Source organism: Seriola dumerili, unplaced genomic scaffold (assembly GCF_002260705.1).
Source record: "Seriola dumerili isolate Sdu_G_001 unplaced genomic scaffold, Sdu_1.0 BDQW01001124.1, whole genome shotgun sequence".
Classification (NCBI taxonomy): domain Eukaryota; kingdom Metazoa; phylum Chordata; class Actinopteri; order Carangiformes; family Carangidae; genus Seriola; species Seriola dumerili.
Window position 1 is genome coordinate 2,779,391 of NW_019175379.1, and position 19,886 is coordinate 2,799,276.

At 43.5% G+C, this 19,886-nt stretch overlaps 2 protein-coding genes across 2 annotated transcripts in view; both read right to left on the bottom strand.

Moving 5' to 3' along the window:
* tmem108 (transmembrane protein 108) overlaps positions 1-6,561 on the bottom strand; it is a 44,999-nt gene extending 38,438 nt beyond the window's left edge. Inside the window, exon 1 of the mRNA XM_022767233.1 lies at positions 6,203-6,561. The gene's annotated coding sequence lies outside the window, so the exon portion shown is untranslated. The remainder of the gene's footprint in view (positions 1-6,202) is intronic.
* A 1,587-nt stretch (positions 6,562-8,148) lies between these two features.
* On the bottom strand, positions 8,149-19,463 carry topbp1 (DNA topoisomerase II binding protein 1). Its single transcript, XM_022767153.1, has 28 exons — positions 19,088-19,463; positions 18,809-18,902; positions 18,569-18,703; positions 18,318-18,461; positions 17,866-18,047; positions 17,545-17,738; positions 17,264-17,440; positions 16,964-17,136; positions 16,681-16,844; positions 15,933-16,177; positions 15,500-15,837; positions 15,080-15,252; positions 14,694-14,905; positions 14,026-14,342; positions 13,725-13,910; positions 13,518-13,633; positions 13,299-13,422; positions 12,370-12,519; positions 12,127-12,223; positions 11,797-11,998; positions 11,482-11,711; positions 11,176-11,318; positions 10,872-10,968; positions 10,368-10,531; positions 9,860-9,988; positions 9,626-9,715; positions 8,906-9,067; positions 8,149-8,566 (listed from the first exon to the last, which is right to left on the bottom strand). Exons 2-28 carry the CDS (start codon positions 18,893-18,895, stop codon positions 8,438-8,440), a joined length of 4,560 nt encoding a protein of 1,519 aa, XP_022622874.1. The 5' UTR covers positions 18,896-18,902; positions 19,088-19,463; the 3' UTR covers positions 8,149-8,437.
* Positions 19,464-19,886: the final 423 nt, after the last annotated feature.

Genomic DNA, 19,886 nt, shown 5'->3' on the forward strand with positions numbered 1-19,886 from the left:
CCCATGACACCTTTGGAAAGGAAGACATCAGAAATACACTATTATCTGGCTTCTGGTTTGCACAGTAGTTGTCGTGTAGAGTTCACTGGAAAACCACCTTTCCTGTGCTTTTGTTATGAAGAGCATCTTGGCACAGAGCACAAGTCTGTCGCTGTCTGATGAATCCTCCCTCTTCCATCTCCTATATATTTCCTCTTACCTCGTGTGACCTCGCTGAGGACTTGGCTTTTGCCTTGCCAAACACTGTACATGAGGGGCATCAGCCCCGCTGCTCTTCAACCCATCAATCAGAGTCTCCAGCAGCCATGAAATGAGCCATATGCGGCATGGGCAGGGCACAGAGAGAAAACAATGGTTTTATATACTCAAGAGCTCCAGATTTCTTTTCCTGGCTGCCTCAACTGGTACTTAAACAGTTTAAACAAGGGTAGTGCAAGTCACAAAATCAAATGGTGGCTTTGGCTTTTAGGTGACTACAAATGCACATTGTGTGTGTTTGGAAAAGGAAATGCTTTGATTTAGGGTGCAGAGAAAAGTAAAGATGACCAAGCATTTAAGACAAGATAGGGGAGTTGTTCTCCCCGTCACCTCAATCCTCCACAACAATTAGCCGCTGACAGTGACATAGGAGCCCAATAATAAGCTCTACCGTGGGGAGGGGACTACAGTCCCCAGCATATGGTGCCACTTTAATCTGCAACCTCTATCAGACGAGTCTGGCTGGTACACAAGTTTTGATTTTAACTGATTGCTAAAAAGCTTCAACATAACAACAGAAAAATAAAGGACGCAAATACAATATACTGTGTGCATCTAAAACGTAGGACTGACTAGTATTCACGCATTAAAACTGAAAGGATCTTTATGCCTTTATTGTTGCAAGAAGTTCACTGCTGATCTGACAAATGTCCAGATTGAAGAAGTTGCCAAGGAAACCACAGACCAGAGGATCTCTCTCTCTCTCTCCTTTTTTGATTTGATAGACTAGCACTTTTCTGGGTGAGAGGGTGGTGATTTGCTTCCTTGTTATCCGGGGTCACAACCTACCATCCATTAGAGGCTCTGGTAATCCTGATAGGTGAGCCCGGCCTTAGACCTCGTAATCATCGGGCTGACACCTGCTAGTATTGTCCCCTTTCATCACATGACCACCATGTACTGGCCCAGGCTGCCTTTGCAGGGGTAACATGCGGCTCCCGGGGACGACTTCTCCTCCCTCCAGACCTTCTCATAATCCTATTAGACCCAGTCATCTGCACTGCATTAAAAAAAAAAAAAAAAAATGTGCTGATTGATCCTAAAACGCAAACTCTCTGTATCACGACGCTGCCTACGGAGGACACCTTATCTCACCTGTGTTTCACTTTTCAAACGTGGATCCTACACATCTCCAGCGCCACTAAAATGAAACACATTGCACTCTTCTGCAGGAGATTTTTTTTTGTGTGACATTTCTTGTGTGAAAAGAGAGCTAGATTAAAGACACTCTCAGATGTTAACAACACAAACACTCCTCAAACAGAGAGGAGGGAAAAATAACCGTTGAGCAACTAGTAACTTTCAAGCTCAAAGGCCTTGCCTGTGAAAAAAAAAGAAAAAGAAAAAACAGTTTCATGAACTGAGGGGATAAAGACTAGAGTTAAGCCCAGCCTTATGACTTCCTTGCACAAAAGGCACCAGAAGTCTTTGCACTTCAGAGCATTTAGTGAGAAACAAACTTTAAATACATCCACGTATTTCAGTTGATTTATTACCCGATTAGAAAATATTACTGCAACAGACCTATGTCTTACGTCATAGGTTTATAGCCTTGTGTGTGAGCTATGTAACCCTTAAAACACTGAGCGATACAACTGGGAATTATGGTGCAGTGCTGAAGGATCATCCTGTAGTTTGACATAAGCAGGTTAAATATTTGACCACACAGCAGCCCCTTTGTTGAATTTAAAGCTGAAATACATACTGTTTTCTTCTGACTAAATCTTTTCTATACAAGTCTGTAGGGTAAACTAGAGGAAGACTGAGAGTCTGCAGGGTTGCTAGCAGCTCTGTGAGGCTGTACTTAGTCACAGCAGTGCGCTGAGCTAAACGCTAACGTCAGCACGCTAACATGCTCACAGTGACTATGCTAACATGCTGAGGTTTAGCAGGTATAACGTTTTCCATGGTTACTATCTTAGTTTAGTGTGTTCATATGCCATATACAAATGTAATTTTTGATCCATTAATGGCACTATGAACAAAAAATGAAGGGAACTGCAGGAATTTCACAGTCAAATGGTCTTTGCATTCAATCCATCCAATAGTTTTTAGCTTAAATGTGAACCTTATTGCAGCACTAGACAAAGGTCAGGGGATCACCAAAGGCAGCTGGTTGTTGAATATCTGTACAGCATTTCAATGCAAAATATCCTCTTGAGCTATTTCAGGGACAAAGTGGTGAACCGACCAAACAATCATCAACTTTGCCATCCCAGTTAGCCTGGCTGAAAAATAACATTTTGCAGTGTTTACTCAAAAATATCTGGCTATCAACAACCTGCTCAGTTCATGACACCATCTAATCGCATCACTTCAGTAAATAACAAACGGGAAAAGCTCCATCGCATTGCTGTAGACTGAATTTGTGGAAAACTACAGACCCCAGCTTTAACTGAAAATCTCCTTTTGTTCCTATTCAAAGCTGAAAACAAGCCTTTGCGTGGATTTTAATTCTCCAGGGATCTACTGCAGTAAGTATCTGCTCAGCATGTCGCATTAGCTCCATCAAATACACCTAAAAATCTCTGCAGCTACTCTCAAAAATCGCCTTGCATAACACATTTAACGCAGCTTTTTCTTTTTTTTTTTCTTTTTTTAAACTGTGAAGGAACTCATTGGGCCCTTTCCGGCCCTTGGGTCCCTTTTGGCACAGAGAGTGACCATCAGTGGGTGGAGGTGCAGATTGGAGTGGCATGGCTGCAGCTGAGGAATGTGAGGAATTCCCCCTGTAAACACCTCATGCTCAGACGGTCACCACGCTCTTATCTCCCCGTGCCCATCGCCCCCTTTAATCATCATAATGGTTAGTTATTCATTACCGATGCCCTCCTCCTCCTCCTCGGTCTTCTATCTGCCTTTCCTGTGGCCTCTGCTCAGTCAGGGCAGGTGAAGTCGCCACTACCACCAGGAACTCGAGTATTTTGTTTACCTGAGGCATCACATGGAATATTATTCACTCTGATATCCCCCAATGGGCAAACACAGCCTGCTCTGATACTGTATACAGTATAATAATGGCTTTCAAATGTCAACACCTTGAAAGAAAGACGTTTTTTCTTTTGGAGCCATGCAGTTCTGCACGACTACCCCAGGCTCCTTCTGGTCCTATGGGAACGCTTTTTGGCTGATAGGATCATAAGTGGCTGATGGGGGAAAAATTTATTTTTCTTCTTGGTTGAATAGAGCGGCTTTCGCTTGTTTTTAAGCGCGGCACCTCCCCCTGTGGTTCCTGTGTATGAGCCCCCTCTCAGCTTAAATGAAAGTCATTTCGAAAGCAGCTGAGGGCCTTCGTTAATACTACGTGGCATTTAGAAAACACAGGAAAAGAAACGCAGGCACAAGCTGGCTTTTGCTTAGGCGAAATCCTGTTTTGGCAACTTGCTCTTTTGTCAGGCTGGAGGAAGGTGCAAAGTCCATCCTGAGCACATACTGTGTAGCATGAGGGGCCCACGGGGGCTGCATTCCTCCTCACGTACCACTCTCTACCAGTCATGACGGATGCTCATGTACGAGTATGAAACCCGCTCACACTGCCGTAGCCACATTCCCCAAAACTTTCCCATCAGCTCAGACTTTCTGCTCCAGGAGTCAGAAACCAGATTTTCCCTTTTCCTGGAACTTCCCTGATAAGTTTGTTTAAGGGAGGTCTGTCGCTCTGGATGGGAAAGCTGATATTTTCCGAGTGTTTTTCATTGTTAACATAAGCTTTTCCTGACATCGGTGATAAGAGAGCAGCTGCGGCGATTGTTCTGCCGCTGTCCTCTGAAAATTCTTCCTAATGCTGACAGTAGCTATCGCACCAAATAGGAAGGTATTGAAACGGCTGACAACACTTTGCCCTCCATCTTGCTGAATTGTCAGTGATAATGTCGTGAAAACCATATCCTCCTTATATCATTCATTCAGTCTCGACTTCAGGAGCTAGTGTGCCGTTTTTGGGAAGGTTTTCCTTATTCAAGTGAAGGATGCCATGTCCTGCACAGACTGTGAAGCCCTCTGGGACAAAGTTAGGACAACAACAAGCAGACTACTTTGATTATCAGTTATTGTTTTCATTAACTGACTCATTGCTCACTCTATAAAATGTCAGAAAATATTGCAAAATACCCATCACAGAGACTTAGGTGACGTCTTCAAATTACTTGTTTTTGTCCAACCAATACATCCTTATAGCAGAGAAGCTGAAAGCAGAGTGTTTGGCCTTTCTAGCCATGCTCGTTGCATGGCTCTAGGGATAATAATGTCAGTCTGTCAGCAAGAAATATCTCAACAATTATTAGATGGATCCTAGTGACTTTGCTGATGCCTTGCTTTTTTTTTCTAGCACCGCCATGAGGTTGATATTTGTGGTTTTAGGTGAAAAGCCACTGCAACATTTGGATGGATTGCAGTGAAATTTGGTGCAGACGTTCGTTGTCCCCAGAGGATGAACCCTACAAACTTCGGTGATCGCCCTGACTTTTTCTCTATCACAACCTTCAGGTTCACATTTGTGGCTTTTAGCGAAATGCCTCAACACCTACTGGATGGGTTTTGTACAAACATTCATGGTCCCCTCAGGATGAATTGTGATAACTTTGCCGATTCCCCTGACCTTTCCTCAAGGCCCATACTTTGGTTTAAGACCAAACACCTGCAAAACTAATGAAACTCCCATCAGCCTCAGCTAGATTTGAGACATCAACAAGCAAATAACTTTTTAATTAATTCCAGTCTGAAGAAGAAGCTACGGCATCACAGTCAATAAAAAAATGACAGAATTGTCAGAACTGCTTGATATCTCTCTGGATATTGGACTGGTCCCGGAGCATGGGTGCACAAAGCATAAATGTCCTCATTATCGTTAAGTGCTTTCCTCATATGTTCCCTAATACCCATTTATGGTATCACAGCATGTCAGCTCGCCCCGAGGAAGCTGTCAGCTACAGATGTCAATACCCCCACTGACCCCACTCCCTCCCCCCACCACTGCACACATGGCACTGGAGGATTGTCCCCCCAGAACAAAGGGAGTGGGGGGTTTCTGTGGAGAGCATGCAACCAAACATTCCTGTCACAATGGGGAGAGTGGCCGGCAGGTTCAATTAGTACACACTTTAAACTGTGCTTCTATACGATCCTACTGAGCTTGAAAACAAAGCTGGAGCTCCACATTCAAAAGGGGTATTTGGTGATGCCGGTTTGTTCGTGGTGGTCTTACGTTTTAAGAGAGTTTCTCCTATTATCTGCTTTGTTGCTGCCATGTTGCCTGAGAAATAAACCACTTGAAGCGTACTTAGGGCATCTTAAAGTTGAAAGATTGATGGCTCTCTCTCTCTCTCTCTCATCAAAAACTTTTATGTTTTTTTTTTTAATGTTTGAAAGCAAACAAGCCTACCACTGCTGTAATGAAACTGGGACACAGACATTACGTGCAAATCTTTACCCATTCATTTCCCCAAGAATAGTGTCACCAAAAGTCAAATGAAACATTTCAGAGAGCATTTTCTTAATTGCACATAATACTCCAGTTTTTGGCTTCCTGAAGAGAGACTGAGACTATGTTGAAAACATCACCAAACTAAGAACTGAATTATTCTTCATCTCCTTCCCAGTGAAATTGTGACTTTCCAGGAATCTTCCAGAGAACTGACCAGCTCAACTTCTGATGCCATTTTCATGTCTTGACATCAGGATCCATATCATGAGAGACATTAATGATGCTCGAGTATGAATTCATGTTGCAGTGTTGGTTGAATGCAGCACTGACAGTGATTTGATGCTTTTGTCTGTGACAGTCTCTGCTACCCATGATTGCCTGGAAACCCCTCAACCAGGATTTCAACAAATCAGATGCCGGATATAATCCATACGTAGAGGTGCTGTAAGAGCAAAAAATACACCAGAGGCACAGACGGCTGTCAAATGTAAAGTACCTAGAGAAATAAACTGATGTACTTACCTATTAGACAAGGTGCGCCGTAACGTCGGGTACTTGGCGTATCCGAGAGAAATGCAACCTCAAAGCCGCTGTGTCACACTTCACACCATCCGGGCGCACATGTTGCTAGTCCCCACCGAGAAATGTCACAATCATGAGCTGCAACCAGAAGCCAGTTAAGAACAAGCAGCGGACTGCAGGAGCGGACTGTCCCCCCCCGCGGCCACTGGGAAGCGACACAGTGTGTCCAAGCGCGGGATGAGATGCGCAGGGCGCCACCCTATGCCGGACCTTCCTGGACTCACCTTTCCTCTCTCAGCCTAGACGCCGTAAATATCGGGACGTGAAGCAAACAACTCTCTGCCGCACGGCAGCGTGATCCGCGGCCACTGGCGCTGAAACCGTGATCGCTCGTTAATGCGTGGTGCGCAATTAAGAGGCGCGCAGGACGCCGGTGCCACCCACTACAGGAGGATTTCTGTGGCGAGTGTACGGACAGGGAATTTTAATGAGGACTGCTGCAGAGTTTCCTCCCAGAGCGGAGAGTCGGGCTCTCTCTGTGCTGAAATTCACTGACCCGACGGGAAAACCTCAAAGTTTACCTCACAGGAGAGGAGAATGAGAAAAGAGGAGTCAATGGAGCACGCAACTCCTGGCCACCTGCCAGTCAAAGAAGTGGGAGATAAGCTCACCTGTGTGACACACCTGTTGATTGAAAACAATCCAGACACCCTGACTCAGTGGACACCAAAGCCAGCTGTGCAACGAGACCTGTGATTGATATTTCACTTAATGTCTCTCATGGTGCAGGTACTGCTGCAGGAACAGAGGGCTGACATTACAGCTGCAGCATTTCAGTCAGACAAGCTTTATGAGAAAGTTAGGCTGCATGTGAAATGATTAGTTGATTAATCAGTAAGTTTTGAGTCATTAAATGAGTAAAAATATCTCCTACAGCTTCTCAAATGCCAAAATGTTCTTCCTTTTTTATTTCATTATGAGCTAAAAAGATTTTTTAATTAACTTTCAGCTCTTTATCAGAAATTATTTTGGCTATATAATGTTATTTTTCATGTTAAATTGATGGATAAATGTAAAAACTAAACAGTAATTCAATGTTTTACCTCTTCAGGCCTTTAAATTATTAAAATACAACAATCTGAAAATCACAGGTCAAACAGCTCACAAATTATTGGTCATATGCACCGTGACCAGGCATCCTGAGCAAATAATGCTCCAATTTTTTATTCAAAAAAAGTTGGGAACCACTGCTATAACCAAATAAGTGATAGTACTGTTGAAACTTAATGTTCTCTCTGTGCAGACCTCTACAAGTAACCTTTTACTGCTCCATACTTTGTTGGAGGCTGCTGGAGTATGAGTCATGTTCCCCCTGTCAGCACAACTCTTCCTCCTCTAATCCCACACCTCACAAACAGCAGCTCAACCCTGAGTCTGTCAGATGGTCCATCTATTCTGAGCTTAAACCACTTATCCGTCCATATGGGAGGGGCCAGGGGCCTATAACCTCAGCTGGCACCCTGGTATGAAAAAGCACACCACTATACCATAGGCCCAAACCAATACTGGGTAAACAAAATCTGGTGTTTACAGTACGGGGAGATCAACAGCTGATACAAGAGGCTCATAATCACCGGGTGAGGAAGGGCATGTTTGTTTGATCCAGGTTTGAGAGTTTAAATGAATTCCATCAGTCATTTCAGCTGCTGGATGAATTCTTGCTTATAAATAAACAAGACACCATCACTAGAAACACAAGAGCTCCTGTTATAGAAATATAATGGCAAATTTTATTCTGAAAAACAATAAAAATGATAATTGTCTTCACTTTTTAAGAGAGAAGAGCTGCAGGAAATCAATCCTGGGCATTTAATGATCCTAGATTTTCAAAAAATAAAAGACGAAATCAGACAGTCACTTATTTATTTGTTTATTTAATTCTGTTGAAGAGAGCATCTGTAACACAGTCATACAGTGACAACCTACTGCCCTCTACAGGTCAGGAATTACCATTGCACCCAATTACAAAACGTGACTCAACATTTTCTGCAGACCTTCATTGACTCATCCATCACAGCTAGTCTCAGCGCAGGCAGCCCCAACTGCAGTGCTCTTATATAAAAATGACAGATGGACAAAACCAGTGCTACATTTATTTTATTTTCATACAGGAAATAAAAGAAAATCTAATTTACAGGGAGGAGGATTTCGATGACAATATTTAAGAGTTACATTTCACGTCAGACGGCTCTTTTTCAGCCTGGAGGCGTCGGCTGCTGCTTTACGTTTACGTGACGGAGTGCCTGGAGTTTCCTCAGGGGGAGCTTCACTCAGGTAGTACAGCTCAATAGGTGGAGTGGGCTCCTGCAGGAATGAAAAAAGGGCAGTGTCAGTACAAAAAAGACCATTTTACACATTTAATCTAATATTGAAAATGAACTAATCATATGGAGGGAATCTGACTTCTTTCAAGATGAAGTCACTTGAAGTTATTGAGGCATAAACTGTCTTAAGAGGTCAAATGCAATAACTTTTCAGCTACGTTACAATGGCCAGAATGCATAAACAAAACATTTGTTAGAATCCATTTTTGCCACGCTTTGTACCATTGTTTAACTTTGGCATGCAGTTATGGTCGAACCGAAGCGACAAAAACAATATTAGGCCACTCCAGTGATGATCTGTATGAAGGGCTCTGCTAACCTGCATGAGGTAGTCTGCGATGTACTCTGGCTTCAAGCACGTGACTCTTTGGGAGGTAGCCTCTGATACATCCACTCTGAATTCTCCGGGCTTCAGCCGACTGAAGTCTGCAAACAGGTGGGTGGTCTCTTTGTACAAGGATGGGGAGGGACTGGGTAGAACCTGGAGAGGAATTACAAGTGAGAACTACGGCTTCACCATTTTGCCAAAGACAGAAAAGTTAACATTTGGTTGAAAATATAGTGGAGAGATGGCTCAAGGTTATACTGGTGAGGTAGGGGTTTCTTCCCACTTCTCCATTTTGTCCTGATTGATCATTCTATTCTGTGTCCTGGCATAATGCTTCCTTAACTTGATCTAAAAAAAACAACCCGCCTATTTCCTGAAGCACTTATTTTCATTCTTGCTCTCTATTGTCAGAACCAAAAATTCTCAGTATTAATACTAGTTATTTCAGGGTTTCCCCCAGTGTTTTACAGCAGAGGTGAGCCACATGAAACAAAGGCCGCAGCCACTAACATCATAAAAATGTAAATGTAAAAATGCACCTTTTCCAATTTGCAGCTTTTTGGATGGACAGTGATTCTCTCCACTATTGCTGTCTACATGCCGTCTAAAAATCTTTCCCTCTCTTCGTTCTGGGGATGTTTTGATAACTGCAGAAACGAGTGAAGCACACATGATTTTTCGATTTAGGACAACAAATAAACAAGCACTGACCTTCGCTCCGCCAGACTGCAGTAACCGCCTGAAGCCTGATTCTCTGTTCTGGTCGATGTTCAGCATGACTGTCCATCCACTGAAGGCACCCTGAAAAATACAAAGACTCATTTAGAGGAAAGAATTGTTTCATACTCAGTCTGTTTAAATGCTCAGGAAGTGCACAATACAGTAACAGTGACATGAACTGAGAATGAGCCGTGTAGTGTTAACAGCGTATGAGTTTATAAGCACCCTATGTTCAGGGCGCCCCTGCAGGGCTTTCCTCCAGCGCATGGCAGCCAACGCCAGTCTCCTCTGCTGGGAGGTGATGGAGGGCAACGCATCCAGTATGGAGCTACTGCCCCACTCATACTCATCCTCCTGGAACAAAAATAACAGATATATTAGCATTCAAATAACATTCGTCACTGATCATTCTGTGATAGTTCAGCGAGGGTGAGGGAAAATGTGTTGGCTCATAAAAACCTTAAAAACCCTTTGAGAAAACTAAAAAAAAACACGCAAAGGAAAGTAGAGATGCAGTATTCATAGTACTGATGCTCTGTTCCATATGCTATTGCAAGCAGCTGCAGATTATTGGGAGGTTTTACAAAACCAAACCTACAACTCTTACACCACTTTATGCAACTTCAGCTATTTCGAAAAGAAATATACAGAAAGAAATGTGTCAGAAACTATTTTTATTCTATTTTCTGCCGGTAGCACTAAAACAGAAAGGAGCAACTCTTCACATTCAGACCTGGATGAAGCGACCCACTGATCGGCAGGCCTCCAGATACGAGCGGTGCAGGATCCATTTTCCGGCTGCCATTGCTGCCAGGTACTTCTCGTTGCGCAGAGGAGTCCCTACGATGATGTGGGAGCAGCTGGAGTCAAAAGACTGCTTGTCCAGGACTACACCACCTAATACACCGAACACAAACAGAGACAGAAACTGAAGACACAACTATACATAAGATATACTGTATCTAAACAAGAGTTATAGCTACACACACAATGCATTTTGGGAGAGTGTGCTCTGTAGGATTCAATTATGTTTCAACTTGTAGTGAGCAGTGAAAACCTGACTCATTTGATGATGCTGAGCTTCTGCTGGAGGAAATATTCCCAGACCCCTGGAGGCAGATCCTGCTTCTTAGTCATTAGGGATTAGACTCTCTGACTTCAGGCCAGTGATTTGTTGCCTTTTTTTGCTGCAGCATGATGAAACGCTGTTAGAGCCCTAATTAGCTGGGAGACTCACCAAGCTCCTCGATGAGGTGACTGTAATCAATGCGTTCCTGAGGGCTGAGGGAGGATAGCTGAAATCTGGGTGGCTGCTTTTCTTCCTCTTGCTCCTCCTGAGAGGAAGTAACAACTTTTTTTAGCACCATCAGCTTGATTGAAAGAGACGGTACAGGATGCATATAACAAACGATGTACTGTCCAAATCCTAATCATTGTAGTTTGAGTTGCAAAAAGCCAATTTATCCAATCCATGCAGCAAGTTCATTTCCATCAAGGCAATATTAATGCATCAACTTCTTAATGTAAATATGAATCCTTACCTGTGGCTCTGGTGCTACTGGGGGGTTGGCAAGAGGGAAGGCGATGCTGGGGGCTTTAGGAGTGAGGATGTCATTTTCTGTCTCTTTTGATGGAGGGGTTGCAACTTTCTGGCCCATTTGCTGGTCAATGACATCACAAGCAGCTGGGAGAGGACAGAGTGATTCATTAGTTACAACTGAAGCCATGTTTCTCCACTGGACACATTTATGGTGTAATTACTCTCTTCAGAGGCAAAGTAAATAAACAAACCTATCTTAAGTTAGCAGAAGGCTAAGTGTAAATTAACAGTTGGTGCAAACTCTTACCCATCTCCACCAGCTCAGAGTCTGTCATGGAGTCCCTGATCTGGGGGCTGTCTTCTGCAGTGGGGGGAGGTGGAGGTGCGAGGGGCTCTGAATACTGTGAGGGACTACCAGGCCACTGTAAATTGTCAGCCAGCTTGGCCCTCTCCTCCCTGGCTGTAGGGTCATCCCAAACTATCTGCTCACTCTGGGACGGCTCTGTGTTCAGGTCCATGGTTGCTTCTCTGGTAACCCTGGATTCAGGACAGAGCAGTAGCTCTTACAGCAGGAGTAAAGTCTTAAAAGACGGAGGAAACGTTTGCTTTATGGCTTCCTCACCTCAGAGCTTCTAGAGTCCGTCTGCTCCCACTACGTCCGACTCTGCTCCCATCGGGCGTGTGTGGCCTCGAATCGGCGCCTCCAGACCCCGTCCTGGTGAGTCTGACTGAGGTACGCCTCCCTGTCGTCAACTTGGTGGCTGACATGATCTCCTGGAGCTGTCTTTGCAGGTTCTCTCTCATTTCCAGAGTCTCTGAAATATCTGGAAAAAGATAATCAACCAAATAAATCAAAACGTTTAATTAAAAAAAAAAAAAAAAAAAAATCACTTCCATCATGTAACTTGGAAAGCTTTTTGGAATTAAACAAAAGCCGGAGAAAAACACCCACCGCTCCTTTCTGCAGGATCATTCAGCTCTTCTTGATCTACACTTCCATCACTTACACGACGTGGGGTCGTAGCTTCTTCTGTGGCATTGTGCTCAGACTGAGGGACAGATAATCAAACACATAATTAAATGGGAAACAGATAATTAATATAAAAAACTGATTCCCATGAGAAATTCTACTTTGCACCAACACAGAATAGTATCTAATGAAGAGAAAACACACACATTACATTATTACACCCACTTTGTTGTCCTTTGCCTCTTTGAGTTGTGTTCGTGTTACAGTTGCGGACCTCTGAGAGCTGTTGGGCACTTGGCTCAGGTTCAGGCTCATCTTGGGGTTGTAGGTGAAAGGATACAGAGACTCCGGGACGTGCCTCTGCTCGTCAGCACACTGCACAAACATCATGGGGTGATTGTTAGTGCGCGCAGCACATATCTGCATGCAAATGTATTAAAGCTTTTTTCAAAAATTAATTGAACAAAACAACTATGAGGGGAAACATAGCTGAAACTCCCATCTGTCTCTGAAATTAGCATATCAAAGCTGCTGATGGGATGATAATTATTTACCCCCGGAGAGCTGTGCTAAGTGAGTACTGAATGGCAACAGGAGGCACAAAACTGATCCCAAATTAAATGAAGTGTATCTTAACATCACTTCATGCACCTTCTCAAAGACATGTCTTCACAAGCTTATTTAACCAGCATGAAAATATTGTTCCTAATTTTTGATGAAGTCTGTGTAGCGGCTCAGGAAGACAGCAGGGTTTCGATATCGGCCCTGATCCTTTCCTTTGTGATGTAAGAATTGGTTTATTTACTCAGTTTGTAAAAAGGAGCTCAACTTGCTTCTGAGTGTCAATGCGGTTTTCTGTGTATTAACTCGTCATGTTTAAGACTTTTCTTGCCTTTTGCCCAGAGCGTAGTGGGATAGACTCCAGCCCCCTCTAGACCTTTATTTACAATAACTGGTTATATAGAATGGATGGACATATTATTACTTGATTAATTACCATATCAAAAAGGATTGCTGTTGAACTCCCTGATTAACTATACCTATAATACCTCCAAGGACATTATGATCATATACTGCTGGTTTATTGAAGGTTCCCAGCCAACAGCTGTAGGAAAATGAGGGATTCTATTTATATCCGCTAGTGGGAAACGTACAGCCTCTAGCCAGTACTGGGAGACCACATGCAGTCCTCTCTCCTTCACTCCTCTGTATTCCCGGGTGTTGTCCCCCACACGGCCCTGGTAGATGTAGTGCGTCACTGTATCATCACAAGCCCACCTGAAAACAAGGTGATAAAGAGATGTATGTACTATTTGCATCCATGTTCAGTACATTAAGAATTAAGAGGAGTTTATAAAAACTTTGTTGAATACCTGAAGTCAGCTCCAAGCGAGGCAGCGATAGCATTTAGTTCACTCTGCATTTTGCTCAGCTTCTTTCCCACACAGATCACAACACCAGTCAGGGGGCCAGCTTCTTTTTCTGGAGCCTTGCATACATGATTTACAAAATTGGTTCTAAAATTAGCATTAATTGTACAAAAAAATCCTGTCCTGTACTGCGTGCTAGCTAAAGTTTACCTCCTTCTCAGTTGTCTTGGTAAGCTGGGGGCTAGCTGAGACTGCCTGCATCGCTGAGACAGTACTGCGGGTGCTATTAGCCAGAGCCACCTTCAGGTTCCTGTTGATGACATCCGTCAGTGGAGTCTCCACCCTCTCTCCTGGCTTGGATCTCCCACCTGGAGTCTCTAAAGCTCCTAGTGCATCCTGAATATAAGAATCAGTCCATGAATTATCTATCAGACATTGGTGCACATTTATTGCAATAAGTCTGAGCAAAAATCATAAATCTAGCACTCTGTTGCCTTCAGTCAGTCCCAACCTTGATATCAAAGGAGGGCCTGAAGAGCTGGTCTCTGCTGAGGAAACGAGAGGGAGTGTCCAGCTGCAGGGACGGCTCCTTTTGAAGTGGTTTCCTTCTGCCCCCCTCCTGGTTTTGTTTTGGGGTGCTGATGTCTTCTTTGGGCTTCATCTCATCCAAAACAGATCGGAAAACTTTGCTCTGAAAGCGACCTAAATCCAGAGGGGTAACGGCCTTACCGCTCTGGACACCCAGCAAAGGGATCTCCGGAGACAAACAAACTGGTGGTGGCATGGTTGGCTTCTGAGAACCACTGACAAAACTCTCTTCATCCCTCTCTGTGGAAGAAGAAAGTAGTTATTCTCAAAAAGAAAAAAAAGAAAACCTAATTGCAACATGACTTTTGTAAACCTGACTGTCCAGACTTTAACCACTTCAAATGGGGCTTTTGCTTTATTATATGTTACTTAGGTTAGTCAGGTTACTCAAAATACTTTATTTTGATATTCAAATGGTTGAAAAATGGTTAAAATCCAGCTGACACTGACAAAAGGTATATATTCTAAAAACACTTATCAGTAATTTACTATGATTATTTTCAACCATCATGTTCTATATGCAGCCCACACAAATGAAATAAATAACAAGCTTTTCCAAAACCACACAGAGCTACCGAAATTGTTTCTCACCTGGTGAGGGTGGGAGGTCAACTAGAAATCGCTCCTCTTCTGCCCTCTGGCCCGTCCGGGCAGACTCTAATAACCAGTGCATGGTCACAGCAGGAAGCCCCCATTTCTTTGCTGCCTGGTACTTTGTGCCTTCTGGGCTCTGCAACACCAGATGAGTGCTGGCCAGCATGCCTTTCTTCTGGTTAGCCAGGCGCACAAAGTAATCTTGAACACTGCAGGTGGGAGAAAAGAAAAGATGTAGATCTAGAAGAGGTAGTTCAAAATGAGTGGGCAGGCCACAGGAGGGTAGAAGGTGTGCAGCAGAGAGTGGATTTATGATAGAACAATGTTTATAACATGTGGATTAAAAGTAAAACTGCTTTTGTGTGTGGTCAAGATAGTCATACTTGGCTCCAAGGTGCTTGGCCAGCTCCACCAGAGACTCTCTCTCTGCTCCAGTAAACTGACTGACGGAGAGGACGCAATCCTTGAGAGGTAAACGTCCGTCCATCACAGGCACAGGGGTGAACAAAGGGTTGGAGGAAAGCTGCAGAATACACTCCTTCTCCACACACATGGCCTTCAAAGAACAACACATACCTATTAGCTATCAAACTTACAAAGCACACTCCCAGAGCAAACAAAACGTATTATTTTTACAATCAATTTTGCTCACGATTATTTTTTGATTAATCTATTAATTGTTAAAAAGCAAAAATGCCGGTCACAACTTCCTGGAGCACAAGGTTAACATCTTCAAATGTTTTGTTTTGTCACGTCATCCTGCCGACACAGGTCAAAAGAAAACAGTATGGTTGTGATCTTACCAGCCAGGTATCAGTGACCACCTCGTCCACTGTGGCCTCCACCGAACAGCCCAACAGTGGCACCACGGCATAGTCAGCCACAACCCGTGTACGACCCATCAGCACCCTGCCTCCATGTTCCGTCACCAGCAGAGAGAGCTGGGCTTCGGCCTCAGCGCCAAAGCCCACAAGAAGGAAACATTTCCCAACAAACAGGCCTGCCTCGCTGGCCTCCTGCAGGATCGAGTCTGGCTCTGCTCCTCTGGTCTGGTTTGGTGCCTGGGGTTCAGGCTGAGGCACTGCAACTGTACTCATGGACTTCCTGCTGTTGCTCTCTGTTGCTGGTGGAGGCATGTCAACTGGAGGATAAAAGTCCAGCAAGATATAACCACCAGGCTTCAGATGTCTTGGACATTAACATTATGGTGTATAATCACATCAAACACCTACATACCTACTGTTGGGTCATCATCCATGTACTGTGATAGCAGATCCTCCTCTGCTCTCTTTTGCCTGGGAGTGCCAGGACTGGCCACCGGGGGACCAACTGAGGACCGGGAGGTGGGAGTGTGACGGGCCGACACAGATACAGAGGCCACAGCAGGGGGCAGACACTCGGGGTGGAGGTGGTCTGATTCTGGGAGTAAACTGCCTTTGGTGAAACTGTCCAGCAGCCACTGCACTGTTACAACATGGGGCCTGGGAAGCAACACGCAGTCGTAGCATCAGTCATATTTCAATTGTCTAATGTACTGTAAAAGTTTCTAAATTGCAAGAATACTCTCCACATTGTGCCTCAGCTCTGAAATGAAAAAGAGTGGAAACTAAAATATTCAAAGTGTTTTGCAGATATCTGTGCATTTTCTCTACTGTGAGTGAATATGATGTTGCAAACCAAATGTACCATTAAGGACACTTATATGGAACTTCAGTCAGTGTAGGCTATGCTTATCCATTTGAACTCCCCAAACCTGCTTAAAAGTCTCAAAATCTCAAGTCAGATGAAATATATTTTCAGCCCTGAGTGACATTGCATATTTTTTTTATCTACTTCCCTCACTCTTCATAGAAACTACATCACATTTTGTACATATTTTGTATTTATTGTAAGACAATGGGATTCTGTACTTTGAAAACAGGCCATATCTTTTACTAAGAAGGAAATAAATATTATGAAGAGTAGTAATCTTTGGCGTTCAGACCGATGAGTCACTTTGGAGAGAAAGTTCTTGAGGTCCTGATCCAGCTCTCCCATGACCACATGTGTGAGTTCTTCACTGGGCTGATTGAAGCGCAGACCTCCTGCAGCGTTCACAAGATGCCGCAGCTTCTCCAGCTTCTTCCCTGGCAGGCCGCACAGATACAGCTGCACAACATTTAACATGTGATATAAAAGCCTCAAATTTGTCTTTCACATTAGCAGTCAATAAAATTACCACATCAAAATTGTGGATTAGGAATTTTTATACCATATATTTTACCTACCTTACAGCCATCCAGTATATCATCAGCTGGACAGATGGTGAGGTCCAAGCTATCTATGGGGTCTGGGGCCTGCAGACGGCTGATGGTGCCATTGGTGAGGGCTGTGTCATTTATTGTCATGCTAGCGTTGACAGAGATGTGGCTCAAGCCCAACAGAGATGGACCCTCTAGAGCTGAAAATAAATAAATAATATTTTATTACAATATGTTATAGGTCTGATGCTGCAAATTAGAAACATTTACATAACATCATTAAATACAGTCAACAAAAAACAAGTGCCCCATCTTTCTGTGGCTCACCCTCCTTCTTGCTGGTGCCGGTGGGGGTGGAAGTGTGCGGTCGAGTGGTCTTTGATGCATTGCGCTCCACAGTGTACCTGCTCTCGTCCTGACAAAAGCCCTTCTCTATGCTGTCAAACAGCCAGTGCAGAGACACACAATATACATTCCACTTCCGAGCACACTCGTACTTCTGACCTGCAACCAAATACAAATAATCAGAATCAAACTGAGATCAATGAGGAAACCAGTTTCAAAAATACAGCTAGAATGGGCCTTTGTTTAAACTGCTGGTGACTTACCTGTTGGTTCACTAACGATGAGGTGTGTACACTCATTCATTTTGAGCTGACCAGTATAGTTGGCTCCATGCTGCTCACAGAGCCGCTGCACCTCTTTGCGCTCTGTGCTGGAGAGGCCTGTCACACACACAGTACAGCCACGGAGCACAGGGCACAGATAGTCCTCAGTGGGTAGGTCTGTATACCTGAAGAGACTGAAGGAGCCAGAATGATTTTAAATTTTTCACAATTATTATTTCCATGTTAACATGATGCAACCGGGTTCCCAAACAGTGTCATGCAGATATCAGAAAGGACATGTGGGTGTAAACGAGATAGTACCTGTCCTGAGATTTCTCCCAGCAGGTCTTGACCCATGTGGGCAGCAGGATTGGTTTACCCAGGCTGGCAGCTACCAGGTATTTCTTGCTGCCCACCTCTCCAGCTATCAGGTGTGTGACAGACACATTTAGGTCAAGATAGACCCGTCCACCCATGAGTTGCACCAGATCCATCATCTCTGCCTGTGGAGAGAGCCAGACATTCAGATATAAACATATAGGACACTTTAGAAGACACCATACTGACTTCCTAACTCTGCATTACATTACAATTTTTGCACTGTATGTACTTTGGAACTACATCTATGGACCATTAAGACTAGCTCCTTTCACATAAATTGGTCCTTTTCATATTTTCACATCCCAATCATTCATATCTTCACTGGTGTGTTTGGCATTTATTCATCTGCTGATTTAAAAAGATCTACAAAGTATGAGATGCAGTGAACTAACCCGTGTTGCTTTATCCAGGCTGGTGCAGGAAACAGTGATGTCAGCCATGGCCATGTTATAGACAGGCCTCTCTGCTTTGGGAACACAACGCTGATGCTGCAGGCAGTACAATACCACCAGTGGACTCACGACTCGGCAGCCAAGCTACATGACAAATAACAGAGTGAGAAAGAGAAGAATTAATCTCAATTATAGCATTTTAACCAATTCCTGTGAAACTCTGGCTCTAGGATTCGATGTAGGAGTTAGACCTTCTTGCAGTGCAGAAAGGCTGAAGAGGTGAAGTTGCTGAACACAAACAGAGACTTGTCCCTCTGGTCCATCTGTAAAACGGCATCCTCATCAATGGTTTTCAAGTGCTTCTCAGACTGCAGCTCCAAAATGGCCTGTATACACACAAGAGAAATATTATCAACTATCAAAGAGACAGCAAGGCAATGGCAGACATGTTAACGTCAAACAGTAAGCTTGAGCCACATAATATGGTTTACCTCATAAGCTTTGACAGCATACTCTGTTTTTTGCCCTTTACTCTCCACAAACTTCACAATGAAGCCTTCTTTGTCTTCTTTAGACATGGTCAACCTGTGTAAACACCAATGAAAAGACTTAACCTCAGTAGCATCTGGATTGACAGCAATGACCGTTTACAGAGCATATGCTATGAGAATACGAAACTGTCCGTAGATTGGGACGTTATACATACAATATTAACCTACAACTACAAATAGTCCGCTACGTTAATATTAGGTCAGCTGATTGGTACTTACCTCCTCTTGATGGACTCAGGCTGTCAATATATGTAAAGTCTGTACTGTGACAGTAATCAGTGTCAACTACAACTAGTCATATCTTAAAGTTATTATGGCTGCTCAACAAGAAACTCATCAGAATATAACAATTTACCTAAGGCCACTGTCAGATTTAGAGAGAGGCTGTGCTAACTTCCCTCGAAAGGAACCGTGTGACCAGTTAGCTAATATTTAAACAAGTACATCTAACTTAGCGTGAACGTTAAAAAAATGCCTAAAACCATTAGTATTCACACTGTCATAAACAAACGGTTACGTGTCTCCACATAACTGACAAAATTCATAAGCATTTTACAATAATTTAACTATAATAGCTTGGCGAAACTGAGATGTATTCTTTGTTGTTATTCGCGCCTTTGGCGTAATTTCCGGTGTTCCCTTCTAATCTGACCGTGAGGAGTCAGACAATAATGTTAAAAGATCCGCTTCGACAACTGAGCACTGAGCACTCAACATACCAAGGGTATTGTGAAAATGCAATACCAGTAATACCAGTATAGTTTTGTGGGGAAAAAAAAAAAAAAAAAAACATTATCACAGCAAATAATTTGTTAAAAGATATTTGTAGAAAAATACAATCCTATATATCAAAACAATTTAGTAAAAAGCTGTTGGTTAAATAAATCCTGTATTTCTGTCCCCATGTTATTGCATGACCCAAAATAAAAGCCAGGTCTAAACACTCAGCAGCTTTAAGCTAGTTTGATATTACTGGTCATTACTGGCTGACAGTTGACAGCCTGCTGAAACAGCTGCC

What these genes read in the sequence shown, in the direction of transcription:
- topbp1 (XM_022767153.1), bottom strand. Translation starts at nt 18,895, where the DNA reads ATGTCTAAAGAAGACAAAGAAGGCTTCATTGTGAAGTTTGTGGAGAGT. An exon ending in CGGACTCTAGAAGCTCTGAG is followed by an intron (nt 11,712 to 11,796) that starts GTGAGGAAGCCA and finishes TCCTGAATCCAG; the next exon opens with GGTTACCAGAGAAGCAACCA. An exon ending in CTCTGAGCTGGTGGAGATGG is followed by an intron (nt 11,319 to 11,481) that starts GTAAGAGTTTGC and finishes GTCCTCTCCCAG; the next exon opens with CTGCTTGTGATGTCATTGAC.